Here is a 19,613-nt window from a genome sequence, read left to right on the forward strand (position 1 = left end):
AAGCCACTTCTGATGCAGAAAGTTTTTGAACCAAGAGTTTAGACCAGTTCTACTCATTAACAGCCAACACACTAACCCACCCCCACTCTGCTGTCCCACACAACCCTGTCCTCCTGGAGTCCTGAAATTGGCCAGTACATCAGAATAGTCATTTGCAAGTTTATTTCCATTTAAAGATCCAACACATTTTGATTTTACAGAAAGGCTGCACCTCTGCAGAAAAAACAAACACACACCACTTTCCCATGTAGTGGTCCTTTCCTATGCAGCTGCACCTATTCTGAACTACCTGAGCTGCAACCACCTGCCTGTAGCTGTATGTTGTAATAAGGGAAGCACAGCAGAGAATATTGTTTTCTCAATCTTTGTTAAGAGAGGTGTCGGGTTAGGAGAGGGTCACATGCTTGTCAGATGGCTGGGTCAGTATGCACTGACTCCAGTGGCTACCTTCAAACAGGGTTCCAGGACCCCATTTGTCCCTAAGCATCAATATCCTACACTTCCCTCTATATGGCTTCAACTTAATACATTGTCATAAAGTGAAAAACAGCTAAAGTTTTCTACACTACTAAGGAAGAGGTGAGTTGCTGGATAACTATCCTGAAGGGTGGGGAAGAGGCAGAGAGAGAGAAATGCACAGAACAGAGAGACAGCGTGAGTGTAAGGGTTGAGCAGTACAAAGAAAGTTTGTACTGTCAATGAATAAACACACCTTATTAGTGCAAACAGTTTATTCCTTTAGGCAAAGCCCAATCATTTTCTGGGTTTGCTCCCAGGGCTATAGAAAGGATGAAGAGATATAACATATTGCACCACTATTAACACCACCAAAAGAACAGATGCCCAATATCCACTTCTCTGTAGATTTAGAAGGAAATCAGATGGCAACAGGAAAGTCACTGCTAAGGCTCCAGTGGCAGGGTGATGCAGTCACAAAATTCCAGTCATTTTTGGCCTGAAATTAGAAATGATACAAGTAGAGATTACAGGTTCTTTTTGGAAGAGGCAAGTTTACCAAAAGAATACATGCCTAGAAGAGCTCTTAGAATTGATTTAAGAAGTCTAGTTACATTAGTGACGTAAGTACTGCATGATACTCCAAGGAAGTGTAGCCGTCTTGACTGACAGATCTACTGCTCAAATCATTAAGGAAAAAAAAACACAAAAAAACAACTAGTAGGGATTTTTCAGAATGAAGAGATCAGGCAGATGGAGGATATGATTGGCTCATGTCATAGTCCAAAGTGTAGCTTGTTGAGAATTTTAATGAACAGCTTGTCAGAAAAGGTCAATTTGTTGAAGCCAAAACTTTTCATGGAAATGTATCCGTTTTGACAAGACTTGCCTCAGGTCCAGGATGAAATTTCTGGTCAAAAGAAAAAAGACCAGAATAACCAATAGTCCAATTTTTAGGGAGCTTACGTGGAAAGTGGGAGAACCAGATTCAAGTCCTGTCTAATTCAGAACAGGGACTTGAATTTGGTTCTCGCATATCCCTGGGCTATTGGCTATTCTGAAGATGGTCTCTCTCCACCTCTCCTCTTCCTCCCCTTTTTTGTTGGGCGGGGGGAGAGATAAAAGCAAGTGTCAAAACCATAACATTTTTCATTAAATGGAAAACTTGTTTTCTGGACAGCCCTAGTTCAGAGCAAGATAATTGCTTTCATATCAGAGGGTAGAGTGTGCTGTAATGTGGCAAAGAACATATGAAATTTCAAGAAAGCAAGACAACTAGCTGACCACATACTGGTTAGTTTCACTTATGGAAAGTGCATATTTAGCAGATGGTTATTTAGAGGAGCTGCATCCAAGTTACCAATATTTGGGCAGTAAGCAGGGTATTGCATGAACATTAAGTTAACAATAAAAGTAACAAGTATTATTACTGTTTATCTGCTGGCCGAGATGCCATCCACTGAGCTCCATGAAGCACCAAAGACAAAGGAAGACTGAGTTCAATGAGTAGTTTAGTTAGGAAAAGAGAAACAGATCCAAGTTTAAATATCTGTATTACTCATATTTGTGTAGCAGCACACCCAATGACTCAAGTCACACATCAGTGCACTATGCCAGTGCTAGTGATGCCAGAACAGTACTGGGATTTCAGTTCTAATAAGGTGGATTCCCAGTGCTCTGTCCCACCCTTCTTAAAAAAAGGGGTAGATAATACACAGCTCATGCTCATGCTCATGCTCACGCTCACACCCTCCAAGCAACAGTCATTGTTGCCTTGTTGTGCTGCACAAGCTAACATAGTGCTTTGTCCAGTCTGCAACCCTTGTTCTCTTTGGGAGGGTTTTGTGTTTCAGCAGCACAAGATCTGGTGCTGTGTAAATCTAGGTATAGGAAGTTCTACACTAGGATGGCTACCTCACATTTTCTTAGGTGTGATATTATGCTGCATTTCTATGAAACCCCCATCAATGCATTACCCATCTTTATCTTCCTACCCTTCAGTCAAGTGTGGCAAGTTAGGAAAGACCACTTAATACTCCCCCCCGCACCCCGAAGGATTAGATTAAAATGAAGATTAATCCCTGCCCATACACGTTAGACAATACCACTTTAAAAAGTAATTTTACACCTGTAATACCATCAGGTAACAAATATGGTAAATTAATAGATTGTGGGAACTTGCAATAGATCTCCTAGAGCCCACATGAGGATACCATGGCCCCATCTTCTCCATGGTTGTCAGTCAGGCTATATCTCTTCCTACTCCAAAAGGAGCTTCTGCCCTGTGATGTAAAGAGTCTATTAGCTGCATTAGTTTTCAGCAGCCTATATCCCACACAGACCAGCTAGGAAAGGGTAAAACGGTCAAACACTAGGGCAAATGTAACATTCTCTCCTGTAGGGTAATCAATTGGTAGCCAAGCTGTTGCAAGTAGAAAGAAACCATGAGTGGACCTGGGAATCAAATGCTGGTCAACTGTATCACAGCACTCAGCATTATGATATGAGTCAGTCATAAGCATTAAAACAAAACCCCAAATATCACAAGAGTGCTTCTGTTTTCAACCTAAGAAACACAAAGCTCCACCTTTCTGCAGGAATGAGTTTTCTTGAAATATATTTGGATATGGGCAAAAGTGGTGACATCATCTGAAACAAGAGCTACTAATAATGTAGCCTTTTATGGTTTTGTATTCTCTTTAGCCCTGCAAGCAGAGCTGGCTTTGTATTATCCTCCACAAACCTTTCACAAAACCACCACCAGGACATTTGCTTGTGTGTTGCAGAGTGAAACTAACAGTGCCCTGATTTTGTTTCCTTGGAAAGGTGCAGTAAGCACAATACCAGTTACACTTGAATCAGAAGTAGCATTGATTTCATTGATCTACCTGATGACGTTCACATTTCCTCTCTGATACAGGAACTGGTTCTTCTTCGAGTGATTGCTCACATCCATTCCAGTTAGGTGTGCGCGCTGCGCGTGCACGTTCGTCGGAAACTTTTTTACCCTAGCAACTCCGGTGGGCCGGCAGGTCGCCCCCTGGAGTGGCGCCGCCATGGCGCCCAATATATATCCCTGCCGGCCCGCCCGCTCCTCAGTTCCTTCTTACCGCCGTGTCGGTCGTTGGAACTGTGGAGCGCGGCATAGCTGTCCTCCACGTCCCTAGCTCTCCTTGTTATCTCTCGATTATCTCTCGTACTGTTATAGTTGTTAGTTAGATTGTTAAGTGTAGATAGTAGTAATTAAGTTAAATAGGTTGTAAATAGTTGTTCGCCGGGGGCTTAGCCCTTCCCGGCACCGGGCTCATGCCTGGTTCGCCGGGCTTCAAGCAGTGTGCGGCCTGCAAGAAGCCTATGCCCACCAGCGACCCCCACGACGCGTGCCTGAAGTGCCTGGGGGAATCGCACAGATCGGACAAGTGCCGCATCTGCAAGGCTTTTAAGCCAAGAACAAAGAAGGAGAGGGATCAAAGACTCCGAACTCTCCTTATGGAGGCGGCACTTGACCCGGCGGCTTCGCAGGCCGTGATCTCGGCGCCGGCACCGGATCGCACCAGCACCGAAAAGACTCCCCGGCACCGACCTTCTCCGGCACCGGGGACAGAACCGAGGCCGTCGAAGTCTGCTACACCGGCCAGGCAGACCCGACTGGAGCGCCCAGCCTCAACATCGGCCGCGGCGCCGCCGGCACCGTCGACTCCGGGCCCGGCGGGTCCGTCGAGTCCGCTGCCGCCAAGCTCCCCCATGAGATCTGGGGTTGAGATATTGGTCCCATCCACGCCGGAGACCTTCGCCTCGGCTCGGGACCTCATAGCCCTGACTGAGCCCACTCAGCCGCCACCCCCGGTACCTCCGGTGCAGGTCGCGTCCAGAGGCAAGCCCATGATGTCGGCACCGTCTCGGGACTCACGCTCGCGATCGAGGTCCCGACGCCACGGTCGCTCGAGATCCCGCCGCCGCTCGCAGTCCCGGCACCGCTCCCCTCGACGGTACCGGTCGCACTCGCGGCGCCGGTCGGCCTCAAGACGGTCGCGGTCGGACTCCAGCCGCCGATACTGGCACCGCGACTCCAGGAGCCAGTCCCGACGTTACTCGCCGCACCGGTCGACCTCCCGGCACCGAGCTGGTGGCAGGTCCCGGTCCCGGTCGACCTCCCGGCACCGAGCTGGTGGCAGGTCCCGGTCCCGATCCCGGCACCGAAGCGGCGGCCGGTACCGGTCTAGATCCCGGCACCGAGACAGAACCCGGTCCCGGTCCCGATCCCGGCACCGTTTTGACTCCCGGCACCGGTCCCCGGCACCGAGACATTCGTCCATGCCGACCCGCGCAGACCCTTACCAACCAGGGTCAGCCCCGCCGTGGCCTTCTAGACAGCCGTCGGTCTCCTCCCAAACGGACAGCGGGTATGCACTGGGCACCGACCGGCAGGCGGCGCTATTCAGCGATCCGCCACAACACGACCAAGGCCCGCAGCAATGGGGGTTCTGGACACCCTGGGCATACCATCAAGCCCAGGGGCCCCAACAGCTCCCTGCTAGGCCTGCGACGGTGGAGCACAGGGCGCCGGAAGCCTCATTGTCTCGCCCCCCTCCCTCCCCGGATGGGGAGGAAGGGTCCAAGCAGCAAGACTCCGCTCTGGCTCCTGAGGCAGAGGCGAGGGCCGAGGGAGACCCTCCATTAGACACTCTCTTGCCGGGGGTCTCCTCATCCTCCTCCCCTGATGAAGCGGTGGCTGGTACCTCCTCCAACAGCCCCCCCCCCGCTGGATCTCAGGGCGCACCAAGACCTCCTCAGACGAGTAGCTCAGAATCTGAGTCTGCAAGCCGAGGAGGTCTCGGAAATAGAGGATCCGATCGTCACCATCCTCTCAGCGGATGCTCCCACCAGGGTCGCCCTGCCCTTTATAAGAACCATCCAGGCCAACGCCAATACCATCTGGCAGTCTCCGGCCTCCATCCCCCCTACTGCGAGGGGCTGTAATAACCTTAGTCCCAGATTTGGACCTTAGCGTCCAAAATATGGGGGTTAGCATGAAAACCTCCAAGCCTAGTTACCAGCTTGGACCTGGTACCTGCTGCCACCACCCAAAAAATTAGAGTGTTTTGGGGCACTCTGGTCCCCCTGAAAAACCTTCCCTGGGGACCCCAAGACCCAAATCCCTTGAGTCTCACAACAAAGGGAAATAATCCTTTTTCCCTTTCCCCCCTCCAGGTGCTCCTGGAGAGATACACAGACACAAGCTCTGTGAATCCAAACAGAGTGAATCTCCCTCTCTGTTCCCAATCCTGGAAACAAAAAGTACTTTCCTCTTCACCCAGAGGGAATGCAAAATCAGGCTAGCCACTTCAACACACACAGATCTCCCCTGATTTCTTCCTCCCACCAATTCCCTGGTGAGTACAGACTCAATTTCCCTGCAGTAAAGAAAAACTCCAACAGGTCTTAAAAGAAAGCTTTATATAAAAAGAAAGAAAAATAAGTACAAATAGTCTCTCTGTATTAAGATGACACAATACAGGGCAATTTCTTAAAAGAATATTGAATAAACAGCCTTATTCAAAAAGAATACAAATCAAAGCACTCCAGCACTTATATTCATGCAAATACCAAAGAAAAGAAAACCATAGAACTTACTATCTGATCTCTTTGTCCTTACACTTAGAAACAGAAGACTAGAAAGTAGAGCTACTTCTCCAAAGCTCAGAGAAGGCAGGCAGCCAGAAAACAAAGACCTTAGACACTCAAATCCCTCCACCCAAAGTTGAAAAAATCCGGTTTCCTGATTGGTCCTCTGGTCAGGTGCTTCAGGTGAAAGAGACATTAACCCTTAGCTATCTGTTTATGACACGCCCCCCAAATTGCAGACAGTGGGGAAGCTCACTGGCGGCGATTTCCTTCTAGAACTTGAAAATAAACAGATTAATACAACACATACACCTTTACATATACTCCTAAGTATATAACTAACAGACTTCTACATTTTAAGAACACTTTTTAACTACTGAATTCTGGGAAACTCTCACGGGAGAGTGCATCAGCTACTTTGTTAGAAGCTCCTGTGATGTGTTGAATTTCAAAATCAAAATCTTGGAGAGCTAAACTCCAACGAAGAAGTTTCTTGTTGTTCCCCTTGGCAGTATGAAGCCACTTTAGTGCAGCATGGTCAGTTTGTAGTTGGAACCGCCGTCCCCAAACATATGGGCGTAGCTTTTCCAGGGCGTACACAATGGCATAGCATTCCTTTTCACTGACTGACCAGTGACTTTCCCTCTCAGACAGTTTCTTGCTGAGAAACACGACAGGATGGAAGTTGTGATCTGTTGCTTCCTGCATGAGCACTGCTCCTATACCACGCTCAGATGCATCTGTGGTTACTAGGAATGGCTTGTCAAAATCCGGGGCCCTGAGCACAGGGTCAGACATGAGCGTTGCCTTAAGTTGGGTAAAGGCCTTTTGACACTCATCAGTCCACTTAACTGCATTTGGCTGGGTCTTTTTGGTCAGGTCGGTCAGTGGGGCAGCGATTTGGCTGTAGTGGGGTACAAATCGCCTGTAGTATCCGGCCAAGCCTAAGAAGGATTGGACCTGCTTCTTTGACTTTGGGACAGGCCACTTTTGGATAGCATCCACCTTGGCCTGTAGGGGGTTTATGGTTCCTCGACCCACCTGGTGCCCCAGGTAAGTCACTCTGTTTTGGCCCATTTGACACTTTTTGGCCTTAACAGTTAGTCCGGCCTGCCTGATGCGCTCAAAGACCTTTTCCAGGTGTAGTAGGTGTTCGGGCCAGGAGTCTGAAAAAATGGCCACATCATCGAGGTAGGCAACTGCAAATTCTCCCAGTCCAGCTAGTAGACCATCTACCAGCCTCTGGAAGGTGGCGGGTGCATTTCGAAGGCCGAAAGGAAGGACATTGAATTCATACACCCCCGCATGGGTGACGAATGCTGACCTCTCCTTGGCAGGTTCATCTAGCGGTACTTGCCAGTACCCCTTGGTTAAGTCTATTGTAGAGATGAACTGGGCACGTCCCAACTTTTCCAATAGCTCATCGGTACGTGGCATTGGATAGTTGTCCGGACGAGTTACAGCATTTAGCTTACGGTAGTCCACGCAAAAGCGTATTTCCCCATCTGGTTTGGGTACCAGAACCACTGGAGATGCCCATGCACTGGTAGATGAGCGGATTATACCCATCTGTAGCATGTTTTGGATCTCCCGTTCTATAGCAGCTTGGGCATGAGGAGACACTCGGTAGGGTGGGGTTCTGATTGGGTGAGCATTACCTGTATCAATGGAGTGGTATGCCCGTTCAGTCCGTCCTGGGGTGGCTGAGAACAATGGGGCGAAGCTAGTGCACAGCTCCTTAATTTGTTGCCGCTGCAGACGTTCCAGGGTGGTTGAGAGGTTCACCTCTTCCACGCCACCGTCTTTTTTCCCGTCGTAGTAGACACCGTCAGGCCACTCAGCATCCTCTCCCTGGACTGTAAACTGACAAACCTGTAAGTCTCTGGAATAGAAAGGCTTGAGAGAATTAACATGGTACACTTTAGGCTTTAGTGAGGAATTGGGAAATGCTATGAGGTAGTTTACAGCTCCCAGGCGCTCTTGGACCGTGAATGGCCCTTCCCATGATGCTTCCATCTTATGGGCCTGTTGCGCCTTCAAGACCATAACCTGGTCTCCTACCTTGAAGGAACGTTCTCTGGCATGTCTGTCATACCAGGCCTTTTGCTCTTCTTGAGCATTCTTTAGGTTCTCTCTAGCAAGGGCTAAAGAGTGTCGGAGGGTGCTTTGTAGGTTGCTTACAAAGTCCAGAATGTTAGTTCCTGGAGAAGGCGTAAACCCCTCCCATTGCTGCTTTACCAACTGTAATGGCCCCTTAACCTCGTGACCATACACAAGTTCAAATGGTGAAAACCCTAAACTGGGATGTGGTACAGCCCTGTAGGCAAACAGCAACTGCTGCAACACTAGGTCCCAATTATTGGAGAATTCGTTGATGAATTTTCGTATCATGGCCCCCAAAGTTCCATTGAACCTTTCAACCAGGCCATTGGTTTGATGGTGGTACGGGGTGGCAACCAAGTGATTCACCCCATGAGTTTCCCACAGTTTTTCCATGGTCCCTGCCAGGAAATTAGACCCTGAATCTGTAAGGATGTCGGAGGGCCAACCTACCCTGGCAAAGATGTCTGTTAGGGCCAGGCACACAGTGTTAGCCCTGGTGTTGCCTAGAGCGACTGCTTCTGGCCATCGGGTAGCAAAGTCCACTAAAGTCAGTACGTACTGCTTTCCTCTGGGCGTCTTTTTTGGGAAAGGGCCCAGAATATCCACAGCTACTCGCTGAAATGGGACCTCAATTATGGGGAGTGGCTGGAGAGGGGCCTTGACCTGGTCTTGAGGCTTTCCCACTCTTTGGCATACCTCACAAGACCGGACATACTTGGCAACGTCCTTGCCCATCCCCTCCCAGTGGAAGGACTTCCCCAACCGGTCCTTGGTTCTGTTCACCCCAGCATGGCCACTGGGATGATCATGGGCTAAGCTTAAGAGCTTCTCCCGGTACTTAGTTGGAACCACCAACTGTTTTTGCGGCTGCCATTCTTCCCGGTGTCCACCAGAAAGAATTTCCTTGTATAAAAGTCCTTGGTCTATAACAAACCGGGATCGATTAGAAGAGCTGAGAGGCGGTGGGGTGCTCCGTGCCGCCGCCCACGCTTTCTGAAGGCTGTCATCCGCTTCCTGTTCAGTCTGGAACTGCTCCCTTGAGGCTGGGGTCACCAGTTCTTCCTCAGACTGTGGACTTGGGCTTGGTCCCTCTGGAAGCGATGTAGGTGATGGGGTTGTTTCCGTTGCTGGTGAACCGCTCTCCGCTGGTGCACCTGAGGGTATTTCAGGCTCTGGCTGAGCCTTTTGGGTATGGCTGTCTGTCGCTTCTGCCAGTTTTGGCTCGCTAGCGCCCTCTGGCGTTGAGTTTGAAGATGTAGTTGCACTTGCTGGTGCTGGTTGTTGTTCCAGTTCCGGGCCTGGGACTGGAGATGCTGTGGCTGTTTCAGTGGTAGGCATGGAATCCGGGTCCACTACCTCTGTCTGGGTCTCTGGTAACACAGACGGGGCCTCTGTGGACGGTTCAGGAACAGGAATGGGTCTGGAAGCTTGCCTGGTTTGGCTACGTGTAACCATTCCCACTCTCTTGGCCCGCCTCACCTGGTTGGCCAAGTCTTCCCCCAGTAGCATGGGGATAGGATAATTGTCATAGACTGCAAAAGTCCACATTCCTGACCAGCCTTTGTACTGGACAGGCAGTTGAGCTGTAGGCAAGTCTACAGCTTGTGACATGAAGGGGTAAATTGTAACTTTGGCCTTTGGGTTGATGAATTTGGGGTCAACGAAGGATTGGTGGATAGCTGACACTTGTGCCCCCGTGTCTCTCCACGCAGTAACCTTCTTTCCGCCCACTCTCAAATTTTCCCTTCGCTCCAAGGGTATTTGAGAGGCATCCGGGCCAGGGGATCTTTGGTGTGATGGTGGTGTAATGAATTGCACTCGCATGGTGTTCTTGGGACACTTGGCCTTGATATGTCCCAGTTCATTACACTTAAAGCATCTTCCATCTGATGGGTCACTGGGCCGAGGTGAGTTACTGGAGACTGGTGAGGTTGAAGGGTAGGGTATCTGTGGCTTTACTTGGGTGGTATGTGGGGTCTTTGGCTGTCCTCGGTTGTAGGGTTTATGGTCTGTGTGCCCCCTGGGGTAATCGTTCCCCTTGACAGTAGCTTTCTTGCTTTCTGCCAGTTCCATCCATTTGGCTCCAATCTCCCCCGCCTCAGCGATATTCTTGGGGTTTCCATCTTGTATGTACCGTGTGATGTCTTCAGGAACACCATCCAAGAACTGCTCCATTTGTATGAGGAGGTTCAGTTCTTCCAAGGTTTGAATGTTGTTTCCTGTTAGCCAGGCCTCATAGTTTTTTGCAATGTAGTAGGCGTGTTTGGGAAATGACACCTCTGGTTTCCACTTTTGGGTTCTGAAGCGCCGACGGGCATGATCTGGGGTTATCCCCATCCTGTATCTGGCCTTGGTTAGAAAAAGTTTATAGTCATTCATTTGGTGCTTAGGCATTTCAGCTGCCACCTCTGCTAAAGGTCCACTGAGCTGTGACCTCAATTCTACCATGTACTGGTCTTCGGGAATGCTGTACCCAAGACAGGCTCTTTCAAAATTTTCCAAGAAGGCCTCGGTGTCATCACCTGCCTTGTAGGTGGGAAATTTCCTGTGCTGTGGAGCAATATTTGGCGCTGGGTTGTTAGGGTTGGCTGGCACAGGCAGCCCAGCTTTTGCCAACTCCAGTTCATGTTTTCTCTGTTTTTCCTTCTCTTCATTCTCTTTTTGTTGTTTTTCCATTTCTCGGTGGTGAGCCGACTCTTCTTCTGCTTGTTTCCTTCGGTAGGCCACCTCTTCTTCTTCTTGCTTCCTTCTGTGGGCCAACTCTTCTTCTGCTTGTTTCCTTCGGTAGGCCACCTCTTCTTCTTCTAGTTTTCTTTTGTGTTCTGCCTCCTTGATTTGTTCTTCTCTTTCTTTCATCTCCATCTGTCGCCTGTGTTCAGCTTCTTTGATTTGTTCTTCGGCCGCAATTTTTGCCTTAGAAGTCATGATTCCTGTTTTCTGGTGTTGGGGTGCCCTCCGGTGTTTATCTTCTGAACTGCAGGTTCTCTGTTGCCTCCTGAAGTCTGCCTAGCAACAGTGCCTTTAGCTAATTTTCCTTTTCTCTCTCTAGCTAATGTTCAATGAAGGGAAACCAGAAAAACCACTTTATTTGCATGCCTATAAGTGCTGGTACGACTCTCAATGGGAGTGCTATTGTGTGACAAAAGACTGTTAATAGTCCTTAACGACTTCTGCTTAACATGCAAGCCACAAACTGCCAGAGAGAGCAGAAAAAAAAATTTCTCTGGTTCCCTTTTAAAACCAAACTGTTTCTCTCTGCTAAAAAGCCCTTAGCAGAGAAAAGAAAAATATAATATTTCTACTGGCTTCTGGGTTCTGTCTATCTCCCACCAGCTGCCACTCTGTAATAACCTTAGTCCCAGATTTGGACCTTAGCGTCCAAAATATGGGGGTTAGCAGAGAAAAGAAAAATATAATATTTCTACTGGCTTCTGGGTTCTGTCTATCTCCCACCGCTGCCACCATGTAATAACCTTAGTCCCAGATTTGGACCTTAGCGTCCAAAATATGGGGGTTAGCATGAAAACCTCCAAGCCTAGTTACCAGCTTGGACCTGGTACCTGCTGCCACCACCCAAAAAATTAGAGTGTTTTGGGGCACTCTGGTCCCCCTGAAAAACCTTCCCTGGGGACCCCAAGACCCAAATCCCTTGAGTCTCACAACAAAGGGAAATAATCCTTTTTCCCTTCCCCCCTCCAGGTGCTCCTGGAGAGATACACAGACACAAGCTCTGTGAATCCAAACAGAGTGAATCTCCCTCTCTGTTCCCAATCCTGGAAACAAAAAGTACTTTCCTCTTCACCCAGAGGGAATGCAAAATCAGGCTAGCCACTTCAACACACACAGATCTCCCCTGATTTCTTCCTCCCACCAATTCCCTGGTGAGTACAGACTCAATTTCCCTGCAGTAAAGAAAAACTCCAACAGGTCTTAAAAGAAAGCTTTATATAAAAAGAAAGAAAAATAAGTACAAATAGTCTCTCTGTATTAAGATGACACAATACAGGGCAATTTCTTAAAAGAATATTGAATAAACAGCCTTATTCAAAAAGAATACAAATCAAAGCACTCCAGCACTTATATTCATGCAAATACCAAAGAAAAGAAAACCATAGAACTTACTATCTGATCTCTTTGTCCTTACACTTAGAAACAGAAGACTAGAAAGTAGAGCTACTTCTCCAAAGCTCAGAGAAGGCAGGCAGCCAGAAAACAAAGACCTTAGACACTCAAATCCCTCCACCCAAAGTTGAAAAAATCCGGTTTCCTGATTGGTCCTCTGGTCAGGTGCTTCAGGTGAAAGAGACATTAACCCTTAGCTATCTGTTTATGACAGGGGCGTCGAGAGGAAGTACATGGCCCCTTCTAAAGGCTATGAGTACCTCCATGTACACCCGACACCGTGTTCCCTGGTGGTTCAATCGGTGAATGACAAAGAGCGTCATGGGCAGGAGGCTCCAGCCCCCAAATCCAGAGAGGCCAGGCGAATGGACCTCCTCGGCCGTAAAGTATACTCGGCTGGGGCGCTGCAGCTCAGGGTTTCGAACCAGCAAGCCCTGCTGAGCAGATACGCCTTCAACTCCTGGGTGGCAGCAGACAAATTCAAGGAGCTGCTGCCGCAAGACGCTCGCCAGGAATTTGCAGCCATCTTAGATGAAGGCAAGAAGGTTGCACGCACGTCCTTGCAAGCTTCTTTGGACGCTGCAGACTCGGCTGCCCGTACCCTCGCGTCAGGAGTAACGATGCGTCGCATCTCCTGGCTGCAGGTTTCTGGCCTTCTGCCGGAGCTCCAGCATACCATCCAGGACCTCCCTTTCGAAGGCCAGGGCCTGTTTTCTGAAAAGACAGACCCCAGACTCAAGAGTCTGAAGGATAATCGGGTCATTATGCGGTCCCTCAGGATGCACACACCGGGACCGCAACGCAGACCCTTCCGGCCACAGCAACAGCAGCAGCGCAGGCCGTATTCCCAGTTCCGCCAGCGGCAGGACCTTAACAGGCGCCGCGGCAGGAATGGAAGGCGCAGGCATTCGGGGAACCAAGGGGGGCAGAACCAAGGCTCCTCTAAGCCCCCGCCTGGACCCAAGCCTTCATTTTGAAGGTGCGCCCGAGGGCGCAGTAACAGTTTACCCCATGGATCCTTCCCCCCCGTTTTCCAACCGCCTTTCGTTTTTCCTCCCGGCGTGGACCCAAATAACATCGGACCGCTGGGTCTTACGCACGGTGCAGACGGGATACCGCCTGCAGTTTGTATCATTTCCTCCTTCCCGCCCCCCTTCCTCGTCCCTCTTCAGGGACCCCTCTCACGAGCAATTCCTTCGACAGGAGGTACAGACGCTCCTCAGCAAAGGAGCTATAGAGGCGGTTCCGGAAAACGAGAAAGGCAAGGGGTTTTATTCCCGCTACTTTCTGATCCCCAAGGCCAAGGGAGGCCTCAGGCCTATCCTCGACCTGCGAGAGCTCAACAAATGCCTGGTGAAGTTGAAGTTCCGCATGGTATCCCTGGGGACCATTATCCCATCCCTGGATCCGGGAGACTGGTACGCCGCCCTCGACATGCAGGACGCGTATTTTCACATTGCCATTTGGCCACACCACAGACGTTTCCTTCGCTTCGTGGTGGGCCCCCTTCATTACCAATTTGCAGTCCTCCCATTTGGCCTTTCCACGGCCCCGAGGGTGTTTACAAAATGCATGGCAGTTGTTGTGGCGCATCTTCGGCGCAATCGTATCCACGTGTTTCCTTATCTAGACGATTGGTTGATTCGGGGCACGTCGGAACAACAAGTCTGCAGCCATGTCCGCGTGATCACCGGCATGTTCGCTACTTTGGGCCTCTTGATAAACACGGACAAGTCCACCCTGGTTCCCACGCAGAGGGTGGAATTCATCGGGGCTGTCCTGGACGCCACTGTGGCCAGGGCCTTACTGCCATTGCAGAGGTTCCAGGCTTTGTCGGCGATCGTTCAACGACTGCGGGCGGCCCCTTTGACATCAGTGCGGACATGTCTAGCCCTGTTAGGCCACATGGCGGCTTGCACCTTTGTGACCGGTTACGCTCGGCTCCGCATGAGGCCCCTCCAGTTGTGGCTCATCGATCATTACCGGCCGGCAAGACAGCCGCTAGACATGCTGATCACAATCCCCCAAAGGGTGTTAGATTCTCTCGGCTGGTGGCTAGACCAGTCCGTGCTATGTGCGGGGCTCCCCTTCCACCCACCTCAGCCCTCGGTGTCCCTGACAACGGATGCCTCAGATCTAGGCTGGGGGGCCCACCTAGGGACCCTGAGAACGCAGGGCCTGTGGTCCCAGGAGGAGGTGGGGTTGCACATCAACATGCGGGAGTTGAGAGCGGTCCGCCTTGCTTGTCAAACGTTCTGCCATCAGCTTCAGGGTCGTTGTGTCGCGGTGTTCACCGACAACACGACGACCATGTATTATATCAACAAGCAAGGCGGCACCAGATCCTCCCCCCTGTGTCACGAGGCGATGCGACTCTGGGACTTTTGTGTAGCCCACTCCATTCACCTCACGGCTTCCTTCCTCCCCGGAGTACGGAACACGCTGGCGGATCGCTTGAGCAGATCCTTCCTGTCGCACGAGTGGTCCCTTCGCCCGGACGTCGCCCTCTCCATCTTCCGGAGGTGGGGTTATCCCCGCGTGGACCTCTTCGCGTCCAGGGGGAACAAGAAGTGCCAAGCGTTCTGCTCCTTTCAGGGCAGGGAGACCGGGTCGATAGCGGATGCCTTCCTTATCCAGTGGTCGACCCATTTGTACTATGCGTTTCCCCCGTTCCCTCTGGTCCACAGGGTCCTTCTGAAGGTGCGCAGGGACAGGGCTCACGTCATCATGGTAGCCCCAGCATGGCCCAGGCAACACTGGTACCCCATGCTGCTGGACCTGACCATAGCCGACCCAGTTCCCCTGCCCCTTCACCCGGACCTGATTACCCAGGAGCACGGGACCCTCTGTCACCCGGACCTGCAGTCGCTGCACCTAGCGGCGTGGCTCCTGCGTGGCTGACCGGTTCTGAGGTGCGCTGCTCCACACCGGTGAGGGAGGTGCTTTTGGGCAGCAGGAAGCCTTCCACGAGAGCGACATATTCGGCCAAGTGGAAGCGTTTCTCCTGTTGGTGCGTGGAGAAAAATCTCCGCCCTGTGGAAGTTTCGGTGGCCGACATCTTAGACTACGTTTGGTCCCTCAAACAGCACGGTCTGGCCATATCGTCGCTGCGAGTCCACCTGGCAGCTATCTCCACCTTTCACCCGGGTGTGGATGGTCGCTCTGTTTTTTCTCACCCGACGGTGACTAGATTCCTTAAGGGGCTGGAACGTTTATACCCTAACGTCCGTCTCCCTGCTCCAACCTGGGATCTTAACCTGGTGTTGTCCCGGCTTATGGGACCCCCCTTTGAACCGTTAGCCACTTGCTCCCTGCTTTACCTCTCTTGGAAGACTGCCTTTCTAGTAGCTATCACCTCAGCTAGACGGGTGTCGGAACTCCGGGCTCTTGTGGTAGACCCCCCATATACAGTCTTCCACAAAGATAAGGTGCAGCTGAGACCACACCCTGCCTTTCTTCCCAAGGTAGTCTCGTCCTTCCACATCAGCCAAGAGATATTCCTTCCGGTTTTTTTCCCGAAACCTCACTCCTCAGGCAGGGAGCAGCAGCTCCACTCGCTTGATGTCCGTAGGGCTCTCGCGTTCTACGTGGAGAGGACTAAGCCCTTCCGCAAATCCCCCCAGCTTTTCGTGGCTGTAGCGGACCGCATGAAAGGGCTTCCTATCTCCTCCCAGAGGTTATCCTCTTGGGTAACGTCCTGTATCAGGACCTGCTATGACTTGGCCCACGTCCCTACGGGCCGTGTGACTGCGCATTCTACCAGGGTGCAGGCGTCGTCGCTGGCTTTCCTCGCCCGTGTGCCCATCCAGGAAATCTGTCGGGCAGCGACCTGGTCATCGGTCCACACCTTTGCTTCCCACTACGGCCTGGTCCAGCAGTCAAGAGAGGACACGGCCTTCGGATCTGCAGTGCTCCATGCCGCGACTTCTCACTCCGACCCCACCGCCTAGATATGGCTTGGGATTCACCTAACTGGAATGGATGTGAGCAATCACTCGAAGAAGAAAAGACGGTTACTCACCTTTGTAACTGTTGTTCTTCGAGATGTGTTGCTCACATCCATTCCACACCCGCCCTCCTTCCCCACTGTCGGAGTAACCGGCAAGAAGGAACTGAGGAGCGGGCGGGCCGGCAGGGATATATATTGGGCGCCATGGCGGCGCCACTCCAGGGGGCGACCTGCCGGCCCACCGGAGTTGCTAGGGTAAAAAAGTTTCCGACGAACGTGCACGCGCGGCGCGCACACCTAACTGGAATGGATGTGAGCAACACATCTCGAAGAACAACAGTTACAAAGGTGAGTAACCGTCTTTTCCTAGTGATCGGACTATGTTCTCCCTCACTTACCTTCATGTTACTATAGAGCACCAATTTCCTTTAGCTTTTGAGAGAGTTTTCCCTGCTCTTCTAAAGCAGCCAGATCAGAATATCCACCAATGCAGACTTCTCCAATATACACACGGGGGACCTAGACATGCACACAAACGACATTTGTTAGTCAGTGGCAAGGAAAAACAAGCTGCACAGCAGGATCTCTGAAGACATTAGGTCCCAGATTCATGATACTTATATGCTGTAAAGCCTAATCCCTGGGTGCTCTGTCACCCAGTGGAATTCACAACCCTGCATTAGGTGCCATCCGTTATATGGGGAGAGGTAGGCACCTGAGGAAAGGAGAATCAGAAGCCGGCAAACTGAGCAGGAGCCAAGAGCAAAATTCAGAGGAAAAAGGTGGAGCGGAGGGTATTGGCTCTTCTGCTCTGCTACCTTGTGAGAAAGATCTGATCTTGTTTAGTCACCTAACTCCAGGAGAGGGCTCACAACTGAAAATCCCCAGTGGAGGAAGCATCTCCCTCTGGCTGGCCAGTCCAGGCACCTAAGCTGGCGTCTCAGAATCCTTTCCTTAGGCACCTAACTCTTCCCATGTATTGATGAAGTGCCTGGAACCCTAACTTGGGGCTGTAAATTCCACTGAGCTACAGGGATCCTAGGATGCAGGTGTTGCAACACCTAATTTACCTTTGTTAATCTAGCCCGAAGCTCTTAACTGGACCTTTGCCAAACCTCAAGAGGTTTGGTTTTAGGACTACAAAAAACAGTCAGTGTTGGGGAGAAGAGTGTCATAATTGATTCTACTTGCCCATCCCTATGTTATGCCTGTCCAAATGATTTTGACATCAAAATCTATGTTGTGTTGAAAACAAAACTGAATTTTCTGTGTAAAGCCTGAGTCAGGTTTCCAGGAAAGGACTTTTAACTTACTAGAACAGGCTGGCTTGCTACTATGCAAATAGTTATCTGGGAGGAAATTTGTTTACCAATCCTTGTGCAACTTGTGAAATATAAAACTGAAGGTCACAAGTGAGATTTGTGTAACTATGTGTCCTCTGTGCTGCAAATGAGGAAGTTGCTTCATAAGTAATTGGGGATACATTCCACCAGTGGAACTCTAATTGCTTCACAAGTGTTATAACTCACAATGAGGGCATTTTGAAGTAGATATTATAGCTACTTTACAACTAGATAAAGTGGGGCAGTTCAGATAATGGCTCTGCCTAAAGCTATATAGAAAGCGAGGGGCAGAGCTGAGTCTAAAGGCCCTAAAGGCCAAGACTCTAGACTCCTAGTCCTATGCTCAAGCTACTAGACCATACTTTTGCTTTGCTTGTGTTGTCAAAGGTTAACTTATGTACAGGTTTTCCGTGGTGCTTATCACCACAGTGTCTGTGTACATTAAGAGTCCATGCTACTCGTACAGTACAAGTGACAAGGCAAGAACAGTGTGTTCAGAGTGAGTTAATATTAAGCTTATTATGAGTTGTGAAGAGTCATCTTTGAAACTGGGGGAAGCGTGTCCACCATCTTCCATTTAATACAGTTATAAGAAGCCATTATGCTCATTTATAAAACCAGATAGCTGACACAATAGGAGCATCACCCCAAATACATGCACTCGGCAAGGCTTGAGTAGAATCTGAACTGTAAGGATCAAAGAGTATCCCTGGTGAATGATACAGCAAATGCAGTAGAGCATTGACTGGATCTGAGCTGTGTTCATCTGGGTGTCTGACAGAAATAGCAGAAAGACCAGAAAAGCTGAGAGAAGGCAGCAAGGACACCAGACACAAAAAACACAGACAGTATGGCCCGGAGAAAAAGCTAATAGAGCTTTTTGACCCAGTGCTAGCTGAAAGAGACTTGGAGCAGATAACCATCCCCTGCTGTGTTCAGGGAAACAAGTCTTTGTAAATAAACAGAGATTGCATTGAACAAAGAGCTGATTCCATCATCCAGGTTTCCTCCTAACAGAAACAACCCAAGGGATCACAACTTTTGGCTGTTTGGAAAGTGCTTATTGTTATGTCTAAGGCATCATAGATACAATTAACCTGACTGACTCAAATTCATAGAAATCCAGTAGGGAACCTGAACGATTTCTATAAAAGTTATCGCACACCTTAAACAAACTAGTTACATAGTAGCTATGGAACACCAATCAGATGTAAGACTCACCAAGAGAGGGGAATGGTGAACCTTAGTGAACTAAAATACTACAGCACACAAGACAGCAATACTGCATTTACTCTGAACATGGGAAGCCATTTTACATTAGAACAAACAAAAGACACCACAAAGAACATTAAAAACAATTAAATAGGATTATGAGAAAATAAATTCTTTGGCTGTATTTTATTTCCCTTTCTATTCCACCTAGTTAGACTGCAAATTCCTCAGGAGAGGGACCTGCCCTCTGTGCCTACAGAGCATCTAGCACACTGTTGGTCACTACATGAATGAGAAAACTGTGTCCACAATTAAGCAACTGTCAAATATGAATAATTGAAAAACTTACTGTTCTTGCCCCTGTTGTCTGCTGGAAATAATCCCGAATGCCATCCATATCATCTTCAGTGGTGATGTCAATGAATTCCAGGTGGTCTTTCTTGAAGGGATATTTCTTGAGTAATTTCACTGCATTCTGGCAGTAAGGACAGGTTGGCTTTATAAAAACAGCCACTTTATCCGATTTGATTTTGCTCTGCACAAATTTCTGAGTCATGTTTACAGTATTGCTTTCTAAGAAGGAGTCAGGTAGCTCTACCCTTCAAGCAGACCAGTAATAGCTAAAGTGGCAAGTGCTTGGGGTTTTTGAAAGCTGCAAACTGCCTTCCTTATAGGGCCACCACCCTGTAGGAGGAGTTTTTCTTCACTCAGTCTTGGATTTTAAAGAGATAATGCACCAAGCTTTCGGGCACTATTTTAGCAATTCCATAGTTGTAGACAGCTGAATGGTTTTCAGATATGAA

At 49.6% G+C, this 19,613-nt stretch overlaps 1 protein-coding gene across 1 annotated transcript; it reads right to left on the minus strand.

The window, feature by feature from the left end:
* Positions 1 to 713: 713 nt before the first annotated feature.
* On the minus strand, positions 714 to 19,453 carry GLRX (glutaredoxin). The gene is made up of 3 exons (XM_050943946.1): positions 19,160 to 19,453; positions 16,654 to 16,774; positions 714 to 955 (listed from the first exon to the last, which is right to left on the minus strand). The coding sequence occupies exons 1-2, from the start codon at positions 19,364 to 19,366 to the stop codon at positions 16,664 to 16,666; spliced, it is 318 nt and encodes a 105-aa protein (XP_050799903.1). The 5' UTR covers positions 19,367 to 19,453; the 3' UTR covers positions 714 to 955; positions 16,654 to 16,663.
* Between the last annotated feature and the right edge of the window lie 160 nt (positions 19,454 to 19,613).

The sequence above is a fragment of the Gopherus flavomarginatus genome, chromosome 3 (genome assembly GCF_025201925.1).
Source record: "Gopherus flavomarginatus isolate rGopFla2 chromosome 3, rGopFla2.mat.asm, whole genome shotgun sequence".
Taxonomy (NCBI): Eukaryota; Metazoa; Chordata; order Testudines; family Testudinidae; genus Gopherus; species Gopherus flavomarginatus.

What these genes read in the sequence shown, in the direction of transcription:
- GLRX (XM_050943946.1), bottom strand. Translation starts at nt 19,366, where the DNA reads ATGACTCAGAAATTTGTGCAGAGCAAAATCAAATCGGATAAAGTGGCT. An exon ending in AGACAACAGGGGCAAGAACA is followed by an intron (nt 16,775 to 19,159) that starts GTAAGTTTTTCA and finishes GTGCATGTCTAG; the next exon opens with GTCCCCCGTGTGTATATTGG.